The sequence below is a fragment of the Mercenaria mercenaria genome, chromosome 10 (assembly GCF_021730395.1).
Source record: "Mercenaria mercenaria strain notata chromosome 10, MADL_Memer_1, whole genome shotgun sequence".
Classification (NCBI taxonomy): domain Eukaryota; kingdom Metazoa; phylum Mollusca; class Bivalvia; order Venerida; family Veneridae; genus Mercenaria; species Mercenaria mercenaria.
In genome coordinates, this window is record NC_069370.1 from 35313703 (window position 1) to 35333969 (window position 20267).

A 20267-nucleotide genomic window follows, 5' to 3' on the forward strand; every position below is an offset into this window, starting at 1 on the left:
GGTAGTAGATAACTCTTGTTGTTTATTGGGTCAAGAATTCAAGGTCACAATGACCTTGACACTAACAAGGGTTCAGGATTTATAGCTTATCTATGGGTAGTAGATAACTCTTGTTGTTTATTGGGTCAAGAATTCAAGGTCACAATGACCTTGACACTAAAAAGGGTCCAAGAGCAATCCAACTTAGTGGCATGTTTTTCTGTGGTTAGTAGATGACCCCTGTTATTTTGATGGTCAAGAATTTAAGGTCACAATGACCTTGACAAGGTCATAATGATCTTGATAAGAAAAAGGTTAGCTGCAGAACACTTGGGCCAACATTCCATTTTCTTAAGTTTTTTTGTGGCTAGTAGATGACCCTTAGTTACTGTAGATGACCCTTGTTGTTTTAGGGGTCAAAGGTCAAAGACATAACATACTTTAGACTGAAAGAAACAAAGTCAGTAACATCCTACATGCCATCATTGGGGTGTATGTAATTATACGAAGAGCACTTGTTATCATTAAAAATTGAATGACATGTTTAATATGGCTTTCAGACGTCACAGAAGTTTTCATGTAGGACAGTCAAGTAGTACGAAAGATGTTTCCTCATGGTATGAAAAGACTGAAAAGTTTTTTTCGTATTAATAAACACTTTTACTGTACATTTGCCAGTATGTTTTACATTACAATTGCACATTGTGTGAGTAATAAGGAGTTGTTGTGGATTTCTGCCATACAAAAAAAAAAAATTCAGATATACTTAAATGCTTGAAAGCAAGTTATACAATAAGACAGTTTAAACTCAGTATATCGAATTCCAAGGAATCAAGCGTTTTACTTTGAGATAACAGAAATTCAACTTAAAATGATATTTTGTGTGTTTGTTTTTGGGATGGGACTTGAAAATGTCTTTGAGATAGATGCAATTTTCAGATTAGCGAGTTCAAGATATCACGTTCCAATTGTAAAATTTTATTGTCATAGTAAATCACAGATCTTCTTAGGTCATGTTGAAATTATACTAATCTTAATACAAAAATTTGTAGAATAATATTGCATTTTTGAGATGGCAATTTTTTTTTTCAGATCAGGGGTTCTTTTTAAGGACATGTTCAGTTTTTAGCTCGACTATTCGAAGAATAGTCTAGCTGTTCTACTCACCCTGGCGTTGGCGTTGGCGTCGGCGTCGGCGTCACACCTTGGTTAAGTTTTTGCATGCAAGTACATACAGCCATCAGTTAAAGGCATATAGCTTTGAAACTTATTTTTTTCTTTTTCTAGGTCAATTACCAACCTCTCTGGGTCAAGTCCCATAACTCTGACATGTATTTTTAGCAAATTATGCCCCCTTTTGGACTTAGAAAATTTTGGTTAAAGTTAACATGCAAGTAACTATCTCCAAAACTAATGCAGATATTGATTTGAAACTTCACATGTGTCTTCGGGGTTATAAAACTAGTTGATAGCAGCAAGTCCCAAAACTCTGACTTTCATTTTGGCCAAATTATGCCCCCTTTTGGACTTAGAAACTTCTGGTTAAAGTTATGCGTGCAAGTACATACAGCTATTTCTAAAAGGCATATAGATTTTAAACTTATTTTTTCTTTTTCTAGATCAATTACCAACCTCACTGGGCCAAGACCCATAACTCTGACATGTATTTTGAGCAAATTATGCCCCCTTTTAGACTTAGAAAATTTTGGTTAAAGTTTTACATGCAGGTTACTATCTCCAAAACTAATGCAAATATTGATTTGAAAAACTTCACATTTTGTCTTCGAGGTTATATAAAACTAGTTGATGGAAAGCAAGTCCCAAAAACTCTGGACCTTCATTTTGGCCAAATTATGCCCCCTTTTGGACTTAGAAAATTCTGGTTAAAGTTTTGCGTGCAAGTACATACAGCTATTACTAAAAGGCATATAGATTTGAAACTTATTTTTTCTTTTTCTAGATGAATTACTAACCTCACTGGATCAAGTCCCATAACTCTGGCATGTATTTTGGGCAAATTATGCCCCCTTTTGGACTTTGAAAATTCTGGTTAAAGTTTTACATGCAAGTTTCTATCTCCAAAACTAATGCAGATATTGAATTGAAACTTCACATGTGCCTTCGGGGTTATAAAACTAGTTGATAGCAGCAAGTCCCATAACTGATATGCATTTTGGTCAAATTATTCCCCCTTTTGAACTTAAAACTCTTTTGATATTTAACCTTTTATACGCCCGTTTGAAAAACGGGACGTATTATGGGAACGCCCCTGGCGGGATGGGCAGATGGGCGGGCGGGCGGGCGGCGTCCACAGACTTTGTCCGGAGCATATCTTCTACATGCATGGAGGGATTTTGATGAAACTTGGCACAGTTGTTCACCATCATGAGACGGAGTGTCATGCGCAAGAACCAGGTCCCTAGGTCTAAGGTCAAGGTCACACTTAGAGGTCAAAGGTCAAATTCAAGTATGACTTTGTCCGGAGCATATCTTCTTCATGCATAGAGGGATTTTGATGAAAGTTGGCACAATTAATTATCATCATGAGTCGGAGTGTCATGCGCAAGAACCAGGTCCCTAGGTCTAAGGTCAAGGTCACACTTAGAGGTCAAAGGATACAAGAATGAAAACTTTGTCCGGAGCATATCTTCTTCATGCATAGAGGGATTTTGATGAAAGTTGGCACAATTGTTCATCATCATGAGACGGAGTGTCATGCGCAAGAACCAGGTCCCTAGGTCTAAGGTCAAGGTCACACTTAGAGGTCAAAGGATACAAGAATGAAAACTTTGTCCGGAGCATTTCTTCTTCATGCATGGAGGGATTTTGATATAACTTGGCACAAATGTTCACCACAACAAGACGGAGTGTCATGCGCAAGAACCAGGTCCCTAGGTCTAAGGTCAAGGTCACACTTAGAGGCCAAAGGTCAGATACAAGAATGACTGTCCGAAGCATTTCTTCTTCATGCATAGAGGGATTTTGATGTAACTTGGCACAATTATACACCATCATGAGACGAAGTGTCATGCACAGTTCTCTTCTTTAGAATTACTTCCCTTTGTTGTTACTATAAATAGCTTATATTGTAACTTTTTCATTACTAGTCGTAGGGAAAAATCGAGACCACTTTTCTGTAGTACAACATGCATGCTACATCCAATTATGAGGTGTATTTTGACCAATCTCTACCTGGTAAAGAGTTTTGTGTGGACTTACAACTTTTTTTTTTATTTTATTTTTTTTTTTTTTTTAAGATTACCTTCCCTTAGTTGTTACTATAAATAACTTATATAGTAACTTTTTTATAATTTACCGTAGGGAAAAAACAAGACCACTTTTCTGTGGTACAACATAGATGTTACTTTCAAATTTCAGGTGTATTTTAAGGTATCTCTACCTGGTAAGATTTTTTTTGTGGACATAGAAAAACAAAAGACTTACAATGATTACTAAACAACCACAAAATTAAAATTCCATTTGGAAATACAGGTGCTAGAGTAAAGAAATTTGCTGTGACGGGCGTATATTGTGACATTCTGGCACTCTTGTTGGGTAATATTTTCCTGCTTCTGGGACAATATTTCGAATAGTTGAGCTTGGCTGTCTTACGGACAGCTCTTGTTAGACAGGAAAATAGCAAATTGTGTCATGCATTTTAATGACACGTTTTTCAGCAAATTTGGTTCTTTATTTTTCTTTAATAAATTATCTTTTTATCTTTGATCATGCTTAAGGATTTTTACAATCTATCCAAGCCTGAAAGATTTGTTAACACTAAGGTGAGCTGTAATATATTTTATATGAATGTTAATCTGAGCCGCGCCATGAAATAACCAACATAGTGCGTTTGCAACCAGCATGGATCCAGACCAGCCTGCGCATCCACGCAGTCTGGTCAGGATCCATGCTGTTCTCTTTCTAAGCCTAATATAATTAAAGAAACCGTTAGCGAACAGTTTGGATCCTGACCAGACTGCGCGGATGCGCAGGCGGGTCTGGATCCATGCTGGTCGCAAATGCACTATGTTGGTTTTCTCATGGTGCGGCTCATCTCTTAATTTTGCCTTTTTTTTCTTCATTTTGTGCAATTTGGAAAAGAAATTCATTAAGAAATTCATTCATCACGTCATAACTCTAATAGAAACTTTTTGTTTAACATAATTATGTCACTGTTTTACAAGGCACATGGTTAAATTTCACCCATTAACCACAAACTGGATGTACAAGAAGAGTTGAAAAGGCCAAAAAATGGTCTTTTTTAATGTAGTTATAGGATCAGCTGGGATTGAAACAAGTGGTGTTATTAGCAAATAGCAGGGTGGTCTTTTTAAAGGGGTTTAATAACCATTGAAAAATAGAAGAAAAGTTCTGTTCTTTAAGAAGTTGTCGTATTAACGAGATGGTCTTAATATTGGGTTGGTCTTAATGCAGGGTTGTACTGTACAAAATTTATATTTATCCATACCTGACACTGAGGAAGAATATTTTTACACTTAAATTGCATAATTTACTTATAGTTTAAGCATTGCTTTTTTTTTTTGGCAATATTAATGGTAAGCCATGAAAGATAATGTCTAAATTATGCCTCTGAACACTCTCAACTATATCACTGATGCTGATAACTCACCATTTTGTTATAAGAACACATCCAGTGAAAGTTGTCACAAGTGTTGTATTTTTGATATTTTATTCACAGTTTTATTGTATTTATTGTGTTGTAATTTATATGACTTTGTATGATTGCCATCATGTAAAAAGATACATTTCGTGTGTGAAATAGCTCTCTTTATTGTTGGCAATACATTGTTGGCAATTCAAGGGGTTGGAGGAGGAGGGGGCCGGGCATCAACCGCCCAGTGATTAAGGTAGCTGTTTTCGAATCGCTTGCTCCTCCCCAATGCGGGTTTGAAAGTTCATTTGGGGTGTAAAATTTTACATGTGAGGAAGCCATCCAGTTGACTTTTAGAAAGTTTGTTGTTCTAGCCAAGTGTACACCAAGACCTGAAACAATGCTTAGGGTGCCACCTGTTTTTTTTTCTCCACCATTAGAAAACCTGGAAAAGTTGCCATATGACCTTAAGTTACGTGATGTGACTCTGAACACAAAAAAACAAAAAAAACAAAGACATTATATTTTAGATCTTGATATTAACCTTTAGCCTTCTAAATTTCTAAAATGAACTGGTCTATCATTCAATTTGGGCAGTACCATTTATTATATGAAGGGGCGTTCACTGAACATTTACTGACTGAACAGTGCAGACCATGATCACTTGCCGCCAGCAGGCTAAAGGTTAAATTAGCCGCATATTTTAGATTATTATTATAATTCTAATTTTTACCTGGAAGAGAAGAAAACAGGTTTAAGATACATCCGTGCAGTCTGATCATGGTCTGCACTGTTCGCCATTCAGTCAGTATCTTTTTGGTAAGCAAAAAACAAAAAAGTGCATTAAAGTAGTGCCACTTGCTTATATAATAAAAGAGATGTTGGCTAAAAAATTTTTTGTATGTCCCCCCCCCCCCCCCCCCCATGTTATGGCAATATTCCTTGTATCAATTTATCAGGAGCTGTGTGACATTTACCAGAATTACATTTTTTTCAGCTTATATGAAACAAAAAAAAGAAAAAAAAAGATTGTTATTCTTCCCTGATGAAGGCTTAACGCCGAAACGTTGGAAGTTAATAATTATCTATGAACAAACGCTACACGTGTTGTTGTTTTTTTTTCTTGTTTATTATCAGCTTATATGAGGCATACACCTGGGTCTCTTCCAAGGTCTTTTCATGTTTCTTTTAACATAAAGGACATTTTGTACAAGTATAGATTATATCTGTCAATTAGAATGGCAACAATCCAGTAAATTATTCTTTGTTCATTATAACCAGAGTCCCCACAAACAAATATTTATTGGGCTGAACCCCATTGGAATTAATCAAAATGTTTTGTTTCATCTAAAAAATGCTGCTGTTGGGGGATATTTATCACTTTTAGTGATTTCTCTAGTTATATAAAGTAATTTGAGATGGCCGAATGAATAAAACAAAATTTGAAGAAAAAAAAACATGCGAAACCAATTAAGGTGATAATATAGGGTTTGTCTATTAATTTGTGAGAGTAACTCAGGTGTTCAAAGTATGTTAAAGCAATTAAGCTGAAATTAAATGTACTGATTTTTATATTTTCATCACATATTCTTGATTTGAACAATTACCATGAAAAAATTATATCGGGAAATAAGGATGAATACAGAACAAAAAATAAAGGATATTAACAAGAAACCAAGATATTTATTGTTCTGTTTTGAGGTGAATGTGAATTGAAATAAATTCTGTAAGAAACATAAATATATGAGAATAGGAAAAACAATTATTTCACATGAAATGTGTCAAGGCATTACAGTTAAACCTGCATTAAACAGCCAGTTAGAAGTGCAACACAGTCTGGCTGCTTAAGGCTGGTGACTTCTTCAGACATTGAAATCAGAACAAAAAATCATTTTGGGAAGTTTCTCGACTGGCTGCTTAAGGCTGGTGACTTCTTCAGACATTGAAATCAGAACAAAAAATCATTTTGGGAAGTTTCTCGGCTGGCTGCTTAAGGCTGTTGACTTCTTCAGACATTGAAATCAGAACAAAAAATTATTTTGGGAAGTTTCTCGACTGGCTGCTTAAGGCTGGTGACTTCTTCAGATATTGAAATCAGAACAAAAAATCATTTTGGGAAGTTTCTCGACTGGCTTCTTAAGGCTGGTGACTGCTTAATATGGGTGGCCGCAAAGGTGAGCTCAACTGTACTTCAGTGTTTACAGTTGGCATTGCTCTTCGATAATAATATAGTTGAAATTTATAAAGCTTGTTCATAACCCACTCGGGTCACTGGGTACTTTTTCATTAAAATAAATACTGGTTTTTCCAAGAAAGTAGATGCAAGAGTGATTCAGATCAGTTTAAAGTTTTCATGGCAAAAAAGCTATATAAATTATGTACCAGTATAAACTAATCTTAACACTATGCATGATATTATATGACGTTTGCTTCTTGATATAAAAACTGATATAATTGTTTTGGTAATCAAAATATTTTACAGGGAGCAGTTAAGACAGTTCAGATCAAGCTTACATGATATCCCAGGAACAGTAACTCCGCCCCATGTCACTCCAGCAACCAATGAGAGACTGAGAGGCTTTAGTACTGACGACAGATTGGCTGAACAGAAAGAATGGTTAAAGAAGTTCCAACATGATCTTAGTTTTGGCACCTCAGGATATGGTGCAACAACAAGCTATGGGATGCCACATTTTGGCACTACAAGTGTCGGTCCAACATATGCTAAAGCACCAGGCTCTGATGCTGGCTCTATGTATCCTTGAATATGAGAAATTATTTCTTCTTGACACAGTGTATTATTTTACATTAAAAATTACACAACCTCACTAATATGGCCATTTTTAACCTTTAGCCTGCCGGCGGCAAGCGGATTTGCCTTTGCGACCAGTGCAGGCTGATCATGGTCAGCACTGTTCACTATTCAGTCAGTAAGTTTTCAGTGAACATCCCTTTGAATAAGAAGTGGTACTGCCCAAATTAAATAATGGTCCAGTCCATTTTAGAAATTAACAGGGTAAAGGTTAAAAGAGCCTGTAGTTATCCAGGTTATTTCGAGACTGAAACGAGATACTGCCGCAGATGTGTTCTTTTTGTAGTTTTGTAATATAAAGTCATTGGTTTGTTTTTGTTTGGACTAACTTAAGTATAGAGTATGGTGAAATAGGTGTACATTGTATTTTAGATTTTAGATTACGTATTAGCAGAGTAGAGTTTGTCTAAATATAACGAGCAAAAAAAATGGTTACAGAAGCACATGTAATGAGCAGTAAAAATAGTTACAGAAGCACATATACTGAGCAGTGAAAAAAATAATTACAGAAACATATATGAGCAGTAAAAATAATTACAGAAGCACATAATGAGCTGTAAAATAATTACAGAAGTGCATATAATGAGCAGTAAAAGTGATTACAGAAGCACAAATCATGAGCAGTAAAAATAATTACAGAAGCACATATAAAGAGCTGTAAAGTAATTACAGAAGTACAAGTACATATAATGAGCAGTTAGTGGTTACAGAAGCACATATATTGTGCAGTAAGTGATTACAGAAGCACATATAATGACCAGTAAAGAGAATTACAGAAGTGCATATAATAAGCAGTAAAACAATTACAGAAGCACATATAATGTGCAGTAAAAGTGTTTACAGGAGCACATATAATGAGCAGTAAAAATAACTACAGAAGCAAATGTACAACAGATATTTTTCCTTTACTTTATATTCAGTAACAGCCTTACAGCAGAGTCAGAAAATAAAGTGACAGAGCCTGTCTCTTGCTCAACACCGACACGACCATCTGGTGGATCTGGTGGTGTACGACTTGAGCTAGATGAAAATGATGAAATACGCGTACGAAAGATTTGATATAAACAGTGCATTAGTTATTAATAACTTTACTAATACTTGCAAGCCTGTGTTTTATCATACAAGAACAGAACCAAGGCCCATGGATGTGAAGGTCACCAGTTTTCCTTAACATTTTCCGTGTAAAACAAATTGGTAGAGATCTTATGATGTTAAACATCATAGTGATGGTCTCGGAAAATGGTCTTTTGTTAGTGAATTTCTTGGATGAAATTAATTCAGAAATGCTGTTATGGTCTTGGAAAAATAGATTTTTTTTACAGATTTCTGTATAAAATTACTAACCTCAGATGTGCTGTATTGTGGAAGCACTGTAAGAATGTGCTATCAGGATAAAAATGCCACAGTATTAGCTTAATCCAACCAGCATTGATTTACAGTCGAGTGTCTATGGTACTAAACAACGATATTAGATCTACAAGCAGCTCTGTGATACTTTTAATAAAACTGTGCTTGCTGAGGTCTTTTAACAATTTTTTTTTAGGTACAAATTTTCGTTAAAGATAATGTTTTGTATACATCACAGTATAATTTGGTTGTGAGCAATTTTAGTGCAGTTTATGGCCATAATAAATTTTAACTGCTGCCCAGTCGAATGCCGTTACTTGGCATGGGTGTTAAGAGTACATATTGTATATACTATGCTAATTTATTTTGTACGTAGTCCTATTTTCTTTCGTAACATCACGGAATTATTACATGCATCAGAATGGTGAAATATTTTACAATTTCATGTGCTGGTCTCCAGGAAATAACTGTAAAGTGAAACACATTAAAACGGTGATAGCAATTTTAAACATACTTTAAAAAAAAAAAAATCTTTCGATAAGTTTTACCATGCTGATATTGTACTTCTGTATTTTTATTTTTTCAAGTAGTTTACCTCTTATATGCAATAATGCTACATAGTATGTTAAATATGAAATTAGGAAGTATTTTAATTAGGGTACAATTGTAGAAAATGTATTCAATCTGGGAGATGTCACAGTACAAGATAGCTGGTATACAGAAAATCTGCAGAAAAACTGGAAATAATCCCAAGATTTGAAAGAGACTGCAAGTTGGCAGGATTTTCATTTAGAGGGAAAGAAATGCCAGACATCCTGGTTTTATTGTCAGATATATGTGATGTTACTACTATATTTGTATTATACTTTTTGTGAGCAAAGCAAGCTCAAAATCCTTCAAAAATGGCTTATATCTTTACTTTAAAGGGGTTCAGTGTAGTAGAGATTTATTAAGTGGGCAACATGCAAGGCCATGTCTGCACCCTTCAGATCTGCGACTTCCTATGTTGTTTTGTCACCAAAGAGTAAATCAGCACGACGGTCACTTGCAGCTTTCTTGGTCTTCCAGTCATAAGCAGTAGTCTCCAATGTTAAATATTCCCCTACTCCAAGTAGGATATAGTTTTTACATAAACACATACCTTAGTAAGTGTTGTGTCTGAATTATGGAAGATTTTCTACTACTTTCTTCAGTGTTTTAAACAGATTTACATTTGTAAAGAATCTCATTTTATATGAATTTCATATCTCGTCTTAATCCGTCCACACCCTTCCAATGATAATGATTGTGTTATTTAACTTTTGGATTGATTTTATTAGCATGATCTCTGCAGTACCTGTTGCATCTGGTGGAATTGATACCTGTTGCATCCGGCGGAATTGATACCTGTTGCATCTGGCGGAATTGATACCTGTTGCATCTGGTGGAATTGATACCTGTTGCATCCGGCGGAATTGATACCTGTTGCATCCGGCGGAATTGATACCTGTTGCATCTGGTGGAATTGATACCTGTTGCATCTGGTATCTGGTGGAATTGATACCTGTTGCATCCGGTGGAATTGATACCTGTTGCATCCGGTATGGTATTGATACCTATTTCTGTTAATTCCTCCATACCTTTTCTATTCGATGGAAGTGATACCATTTGTATATGGTGAAACTGATATCTATTTTGATCAGTGCTCTTGATATCTATTGCACCCACTGAAATTGATACTTATTGCAGAAGGTGGAATTGAAACCTCTTGCATATTGTGAAATTGATACAAATTTCACCCAATGGATTTGATATCTACTGCATCTGGTGGAATTGAGACCTATTACATCTGTTGGAATTCATGCAGTTTACATCAAGTGGAATTTATACCTGTTTCGTCTGATGGAATAGATACCTACTGCATCGGGTTGAATTGATATTATTCTTGTTTTACTATTGTTTATATACATTCTTGCATCACCGTTGAAAACTGACGACATCTGATAAGTTTTTTTTTCATATTTGAATGTTGGTTACAACAAAATTTCTTCAGTTATCCAATTTTTTTGTTTCGGTTTATTTCATTACATTGTAAGAGTTTGTATTTTTATTTCCGAAACAATAAAAATAGGACTTTTCAAAGAATTTTACAGATAATAAAACATGGTGATTTCAGTATTATGTGTAACGGCACAAATTCTAATAGTACAGGTAAATCTCTTTAATGTACGAAGCGTTGGCTAAATTAATCAATGGGCTTGCTACATGTATATAAATGTTCCAAGTTTTGAACAGCAAGTCAAATTTTACTAATATTTTATGAACATGTTAGAAGAAAACGTATAATTATAAATTCCATTAACTATCAAATCTCCACCTCTGTTGAATCAATCTGCCGAGTGCATTTGTTTATAAAATGTAGGATTAGGTGTAGCTTTTCATCGCGGAATGGGAGATGTACTTTAACACATTTTAATAGACCCCTCCCATTTTTTAAACAAAAGTAATTTTTTGCATGATTTGCTAAATGTATCCTGTAAAATCAGTGAAATTTGTGGGAAACTAATTTTCATGGATTTCATTGTTTCAACAGTCTGTGTTATCAGAATCTAACAAAGAAGCAAATTTTCTGTTTGTTTTTTTTTTAATTTGAAAGCCACGAATTAATATTTCTGCAAAATAGTTGTTTTAGACAAAACCACGAAATTTAATTCCCACAAGATTAAATAATTTTATAGTATATAATGTATAGAAGTTATAGCAAAAATGACAGAAGGCCTAACCTTTGGTCACAATAGTCAAAATTTGTAAATATATACATGTATATATTTATATTTAGGTTTACATTTGTATAAATGTAGTTTTAACTGTGCTAGAATAGATCTGTCTATAGTAGATGCCCTCTTGTGTATCTGTGATTACAACTTCCCACCTCTGTGAAATGTTCTTTCAGCGTTATTGTGTTCTGTTTTGTCAATTCATCATGATTGTGTCAGTATTTACTGAGATTTATGAGTACTTGACTTTACCTGCATTGGCATGTTATATATCTAAGATGGTAAAAATGCAAGGCCCATATTCATAAAATGTCTTAGTAGAAAAAAAAATACCACCGATATCAGACTTTATTCAAGGTTTTCTTATAATGTTCTATTTTCAATTGAATTTGCATTATTTAGCTTACATTTTCATATAGCAGTATGATTGAATTTAAATCTATAGAAACATGTAGAACAGTGGCATTATATGTTAAAAGATGAGGAGTTGAAACCATAGACAGTGTGTAAAATTTGTATCAAAAATGTCCTTAATTTTTACCCAACAAGTTTCATGAATACAGGCCTAGGTCACTTTGTGCATGATTATTGGGCCCAGGTCACTTAGTAAATGAATATGGGTTCAGGTCACTTAGTGCATAAATGACCTTCAGCTTGTTAGTGTTAGACAGCTGAAATGCAGGTCAGTTGTTTTTTTCCTCTGCAGTGACATTGGTCAAATGGATATTTGATTCTGAATGGTCATATGAATGTCTGTTGCAAGAGTAAATCTGTATGACCAGTCTTTCTGTTTAACTCTTGCGAATGATTTGAGATACAAGATGTATGTACCAAAGTTACAGAACAGTTATGGAAGAATATTACATTCTGCAATGCTCTCCTTCAGTTTTATTTTTCGGAACCTTGTGTTCAAACATACATCCCTCAGTCAATGTATATAAACTTATTTGACATTTGACATAGTTGTTAGATATAACAACTAGAGATGACTTCTGTTAATCTTTGATTCAGTGTGAAGGTCTACTGGAATCATTGATAATCAGTTATTAAAGGGGCATGTATCAGGAATAATGTTGTTTTGAAATACAGTTCAAACTCGATATCTCGAACTCGCTTATCTAAAAGTTCAAGCTATCTTGATGATATTGTCAAGTCCTATTTTGAAAACACATGCACAAAATACCATTTTAAGTAGAATTTCGGTTATCTGGAACATACATGCTCAATCTCTTAGAATTCCAGATAACAAGTTTCAGCTGTATTTTAGACTTTACATGTACATTTGTACTTTCATGAGAAAATAATCCATCTTTCACAACTATATTTTTTGTTTCCAGTAGAACTCTCATCTAGCACTGGAAGTGGAATTGTAAAACATGGATATATATTACATTATATATATTTACGGGGTTGTCTTGAAGGAGAGCAGGTCTTATACTTAAATTGAACTGTTGCTATTTTAGTTCTCATATCCTTTAACGAGGTAGGACATCACCATGGTGATATTTTAATTTGAAATGTGTTTCCACATTCATCTTGTAGAAGAAATGCATTTCCTTCATCATGTTATAATGCTGTTACTACCTGATGTAGTCTATGCAAATAAATTATTTATGTAAAAATATGTTCTTTTTTTCTCAGTTCCCATACCAGCATAGAACTTGCCTGGCATTACTTAGCATGCATAAATCCATGATGACCTAGAGTCACTCACCTGACTGTTTGACCTAAAGTATATGCCTTGATAAACTATATCATGGAAGGTAACATTTGTGTTTAACAAGAATTAAGATCAACAAAAAAAGTTTCATGAAGATCCATTTAAAAATTTGATTTCTAATGCTAATGTTTCTCTAATATTTGACCCAATGACCTAGAATTTATGCCAAAGTGAGCCAGTTTAACAAATGACATTCCAGTGAGAGAAACCTTCCAACCAGATTTTAAGTACAAAATACTGCCCCTAGTTAGTAAGTTTTCTCTTCAACACAGTTTCACACTTCTCTGATACTGACTAGACATACATTCTGACCAAGCTTCAACCAAAGCTGTTAGAATATACCACCACTCGAGTATTACATGTTTTTTAGTGACCTTGTGTTTCATCTCTGATTACCCAATTTCTAATTTGACTTGGATTTCAAGTGTGAATATTCCAAGTTTCATGTAGATCAGGTAGAAAATATTGCCCTTGTGTTGTTAACAATGTTTTTTATGATATTACCTAGTGACCTATTTCTTGATTCCAGATGATCCAGTTTCAAACTTTACCTAGATTTTGTAAAGACATTCTGACCAGGTTTCATGATGATAATCCATTATTGTAGCCACTTGTATTTAAAACAGTTTAATTATAGACAACAGAAAATGGATGCCGAGTCACCCACCTGTACTTTCAGCTCGCCATGAACTTCTTTCCCTAGTTTAGGCATATAGAGCATCTAAAATTTCTTGACCTTGCTTGGTTTATAAAAAATTTCAAGTGGGTAAGACATTCATAAAATCAGATACTCTAACACTCCAAGCTCAATACATTTGCAATGTTCTGGCACTCTAGTTTAACCCTTCGACTGCTTTCGGCAAGTGATTCTGCCTTTGCGACCAGTGCAGACCAAGATCAGCCTGCACATCTGTGCAGTCTGATCATGGTCTGCACTGTTCGCCATTCAGTCACTAACTCGCTATCTTTTTTTGTAAGCACCCCTTTTAACAGTTAATGTTACTGTCCAAATTGAAAGATGGACAAGTTTATTACAGAAATTTAGCAGGGTTAAAGAATTTTAACTGCAAAGGAAACTGAAAACCAAACAGTCTACTAGAATGTCTTATTTCACACAACCTTGATTATAAACTGCCAGTCCCATAAAATCATCTATATATAAGGCCACTTTCAAAGTATTTTGTCGTAATGAAAACAAATTTTGCGTTTAACATCTTTTGCCAGTGGTTTATCAATACAGTTAACAGACAAGGATGAAAACAACCACATGTACCATAAAATTCTGATTTTTCTAGGAAAGTAAAAACTTTTCCAGGAAAGTTCCATTGTTTTTTTTTTCAGAGCTGAGTTTTGTAAGTGATAGAATACCTCCTTTAATGATTCCTTGTCTAAAATGCAAAAACCAAACTTCAATAGTACCATCAAATCCATTTCATAAAAGGAAAATGTTTGATGTGGGTGGCTCAGGTGTATCACATTTCCTGTAAACATTTTCACCTTCTAACACAAAATTCACAAAGAAGAATTGCTATATCTAACTTTAAACATAATGGATGATTTTATCTTATATTTTATTTTTCCATGAAATCAATTTAGCATTTTTTGTTTGTTTGTTTTGGGTTTAACGCCATTTTTCAACAGTATTTCAGTCATGTAACAGTGGGCAGTTAACCTAACCTTCCTGGTCGTACCGTACAGACCTTTCCCTCAAGTAATGCCAACTTTCCACATATCAGGTGGAGGATAATATTCAGACACAATGTCTTTATCAAATATCACAAAATACGCCCACCCAGGTCGAAACTCCGACCCGCGATCCGTAGCGACGCTCTTTTATTATTATGATAACTGCTCTCCACTGGACATTTATACAATAAGTGTATTAATGGAGCAACTTTTTCCAGAGTATGACATTTGGTGAAAATTTAATATTTAATTCAACAATAGAACCTTTAAAGAGTATTAAAAATTGCTAACAAATCGTACTGTATGGGGTAATAACTTTTTCCTGAAAGAATGTTCTTACATGGACAGTGCGTGAACAAAATTCACAACGTGAACATGTGGCTTAATGCAGATATTACCTACATCCGAAATACTGCAAAGAGAAAAAAACAAGGAGCACCGCCTTGCGGTGTGACGCAAAACATCTGATTATTTTTTGTGTAATAGAAATATGTCCTACCCATGATATTCTAGTCAAAAGCCATCATTCTGCAAAAGAGGTAGAGTTATTTTCATGATTCAGTGCTCATATGATGGTGAAAATGTTGCAATTTTAACAATAGTTTATATTTTATGAGACAAATTGACTTAAACATAATACTCAACCATAGAAATGATTTTCTAAGTCCAAAGTGCAATAATTATTGCAAAAAGATGGGTTATGTTGCTTGCTGTACAGGGTCATTATATGCACAATTTGCAAGTTTCAAGCATAGCTTTGGCAGTTAAGAGAAATGCTGATCCTAAACATTAAAACTGTAACCAGAAAACTGATTTCTAAGTCCAAAGGCCAATAATCTTCAAAAAGCAGAGTGGAGTTATGTTTTTAGTACAGGTCGCTTTATGTGAACATATCCGAGTTAAAGCAATAGCTTGATAGTTAGGAACAAAGCGACCTAACATAACGTAACAGAAAGTCTATATTCTCTAAGCAAAGGGGCATAATGCTTGCAAAAGCATGAGAGTTATTTCTTGATGATACAGTCTTATATGGTGAACATATCCAGTTTCAAAGCAATACTTGATAGTTAGGAGAAAAGTTGACTAAACAAAAACTTACAAGAACTTATTTGTCAAAGTACAAAAGGGCATAAATCTTGCAAAAGCAAGATGGATTATTTCTTGCTATAAGGGTCACTTTGATTGTGACAAGTATTCAATTTCAAGCATAGCTTTGATAGTTTAGAATAAAATATGACCTAAACATAAAATTAACCAGGCAATCGCCGACGCCCAGCCGAAACCGCTCAATGTTACAATAACTATCATTTTTTCAAAATCAGATGACTAAATGACAAATTATCAAAATAATTCTTGAGATAAAGTTTTGAACATTCTTTCAAAAAAATTAAGTATTTTAATTCTTTTTCAATTTAGTTATTTCCTTATCCCAGGGCAACAAATATGTGCAGTCAGTCTGGGGCTCAAAACCAGAACACATTGCTTACAGGGAGAGTGCTCTACCGACTCTGGGTAAATGGCTGCCTGACACTGTTCTCCCCTAATGTGACCAAGTCATTACTATGACATACACCCTCACAATTTGAAAATTGGTCCTCGAGTCCTGGATGTACATAACACTGTAAGACTAACCAAAATAGCACGCCTTGGGCACCAAATGTAAGAGGCTGGGAAAAACGTGCTGTCTGTGGCATAAACCCAGGACCCTTCGCTTACAGAACGAGTGCTCTACTGACTGAGCTACCCGTCTGCCTGACAAATTCTACCCTAATTGACTAAGTCAGTATCGTGATATACAACACCATCATATTTGAAATTCATCCTCAATTTTTGAAGGAATATAAATTTTGAACACAAGCGTTGTATTTTAAACTACCAAGCAGGCATGCGACAGCACCAAATGTAACAGGATGAGAAAAATGTGCTGTCAGTCTGAGGCTCGAACATGGAACCCTTCACTTAAAGACTAAGCTAACCAGCTGATTGAAACATATTCTCACCTAGCATGTATCTTGACATTCACATACTATCCTAAGCTGGCATTTTATAGGTCATGTCAGGAAAATCATAAAGGTGTGTCAAATTCTTGTTGTCTGACAGTAAAATTAGAAGAATATTTGCCAATAATTTACCTGAATTTTCCTTTAAAAAAAAACTGACAAAACAAGTTTATATTTTGTGTACATAAGGTTTCAGAGGCTGAAAGAAAAAACAACAGATACTTATTTCACTGTCATGTCTTTCAAAATTGATTTATAATTTTTTTTAAAACAAGAGGGCCCTAAAGGCACTGTATCGCTCACTTGACCTATGGACCTAAAGATCATCACGATTAATATTCTGACCAAGTTTCATGATATGGTCATAAATGTGGCCTCTAAAGTGTTAACTAGGTTTTCCTTTGGTGACCTAGATTGAATCCTGACCTTCAGATCATTAAGATTAAAATTCTGACCAAGTTTCATTAAGATATGGTCATAAATGTGGCCTCTAGAGAGTTAACCAGCTTTTCCTTTGATTTTACCCAGTGACCTAGTTTTGATCCCACATGACCCAGATTCGAACTGGAACTAAAGATAATCAAGCTTAACATTCTGACCAAGATTCATGAAGATACAGTCATAAATGTGACCTCTAGAGCGTTAACAAGTTTTTCTTTCGATTTTTTGATCTGGTGACCTGGTTTTTGACCCCACTTGACCCAATTCAAACTTGACCTAAAGATCATCAAGGTTAACTTTCTGACTAAGATTCATGAAGATACAGTCATAAATGTAGCCTCTAGAGTGTTAACAAGCTTTTCCTTTGATTTGACCTGGTGACCTAGTTTTTGAACCCACCTGACCCAGATTGGAACTTAACCTAAAGATCACCAAGATTAACATTCTGACCAAGTTTCATAGAGATATTGCCAGAAATATGGCCTCTAAAGTGTTAACAAGCTTTTCCTCTGATTTGACCTGGTGACCTAGTTTTTGACCCTACCTGACCCAGATTTCAAATTCACCTATAGATCATCAAGATTAACATTCTGACAAAGTTTCATTAAGATATGGTCATAAATGTGGCCTCTACAGTGTTGACTATCTTTTCCTTTGATTTGATCTGGTGACCTAGTTTTTGACCCCACCTAACCAAGATTAGAACTCAACCTAGAGATCATCAAGATTAATATTCTGAAAAAGTTTCATTAATATATGGTCATAAATGTGGCCAGACTAGACTAGAATGTTAAATATTTTTTCCTTTGATTTGACCTGGTGACCTAGTTTATGACCCCAGATGACCCCGATTCAAATTTACTCTAAAGATCATCAAGATTAACATTCTGACCAAGTGTCATGAAAATACAGTCATAATTGTGGCCTCTAGAGTGTAAACAAGCTTTTCCTTTGATCCTAGTTTTTGACCATGACCATATCGACTACCAAGATTTTGAGGAAACATTACCAAGTTCATTAGACTGAACAAATTGTGCCTAGTTAACAGCTTTTCTTGATTGACTGTGACAGTTTTGACCAGATGCCATATTAAACTCTCCAGATTTATTGAGGTAACATTCGACCAAGTTCATTAGATTGGGCTAAAATTGTGACCTCTAGAGTGTTAACAGTCAAACTGTTGATGACGACTGATGACTGACGACAGACGACGGACACAGGGCGATCACAAAAGCTCACCTTGAGCACGAAGCTAAAAACACAGGTGATCCATGTGTCTCAAATTCTTGATGTCCGACAGTAAAATTAGAAGAATATTTGCCAATAATTTACCTGAATTTTCCTTTTTACAAAATAAGTGTTTTTTTTCGTGGATGTAAAAAAGGTTTCAGAGGCTGAAAGAAAAAACAACAGATATTTGACAGTAATGTCTTTCAAAATTGATATCTATTTTTTTTTTAAACAAGAGGACCATGATGGTCCTGAATCGCTCACCTCTTCCCACATGACCCAGTTTTGAGTATGACGTCGTTTTTTTCTCTTATTTGACATAGTGACAAAGTTTTTGAGCTCATGTGTCCCAGTTTTGAACTTGACCTAGATATTATCAAGATAAAAATTCTGACCAATTTTCATGAAGATCCATTGAAAAATATGGTTTCTAGAGAGGTCACAAGGTTTTTCTATTATCTGACCTATTCACCTAGTTTTCGAAGGTACGTGACCCTGTTTTGAACTTTACCTAGATATCATCAAGGTGAACATTCTCACTAATTTTCATGAAGATCTCATGAAAAATATGGCCTCTAGAGCGGTCACAAGGTTTTTCTATTTTTATACCTACTGGCCTAGTTTTTGACCGCACGTGACCCAGTTTCAGAACTGACCTAGATATCATCAAGGTGAACATTCAGATCAATTTTCATGAAGATCCATTGAAAAATATGGCCTCTATAGAGGTCAAAAGATTTTAATAATTTTACATCTACTGACCTAGTTTTTGACCGCAGTTGACCCAGTTTCAAACTTGACCTAGATATCATCAAGATGAACATTCAGACCAACTTTCATACAGATCCCATGAAAAGTATGGCCTCTAGAGAGGTCACAAGGTTTTTTGATTATTTGACCTACTGTCCTAGTTTTTGAAGGCACGTGACCCAGTTTCAAACTTGACCTAGATATCATCAAGGTGAACATTCTGACCAATTTTTATGGAGATCCATTCACAAGTATGGCCTCTAGAGAGGTCACAAGGTTTTTCTATTTTTAGACCTACTGACCTAGTTTTTGACCACACATGACCCTGTTTCGAACTTGATTCAGACCAATTTTCATACAGATCCCATGACAAATATGGCCTTTAGAGAGGTCACAAGGTTTTTCTATTATTTGACCTACTGACATAGTTTTTGATGGCACGTGACCCACTTTCGAACTTGACCTAAATATCATCAAGATGAACATTCAGATTAACTTTCATACAGATCCCATGAAGAATATGGCCTCCAGAGAGGTAACAAGGTTTTTCTATTATTTGACCTACTGACCTAGTTTTTGAAGGCACATGACCCACTTTCGAACCAGATCTAGATATCATCAAGGTGAACATTCTGACCAATTTTCATGAAAGTCTCATGAAATATATGGCCTCTAGAGAGGTCACAAGGTTTTTCTATTTTTAGACCTACTGACCTAGTTTTTGACCACACGTGACCCAGTTTCGAATTAGACCTAGATATCATCAAGATGAACATTCAGACCAACTTTCATATAGATCCCATGAAAAATATGGCTTTTAGAGAGGTCACAAGGTTTTTCTATTATCTGACCTACTGACCTAGTTTTTGAAGGCATGTGACCCAGTTTCAAACTTGACCTAGATATCATCAAGATGAACGTTCTGACCCATTTT

The 20267-nt window shown here is 35.0% G+C and overlaps 1 protein-coding gene across 1 annotated transcript in view; it reads left to right on the forward strand.

Annotated features, from left to right (window-relative positions):
- Positions 1–13128, forward strand: part of LOC123559395 (centrosomal protein of 164 kDa-like) — a 67246-nt gene extending 54118 nt beyond the window's left edge. Inside the window, exons 33-34 of the mRNA XM_053516865.1 lie at positions 7074–7346; positions 8324–13128. Of these exons, the coding sequence (XP_053372840.1) occupies positions 7074–7346; positions 8324–8462 (412 nt within the window). The 3' untranslated portion in view covers positions 8463–13128. The remainder of the gene's footprint in view (positions 1–7073; positions 7347–8323) is intronic.
- Positions 13129–20267: the final 7139 nt, after the last annotated feature.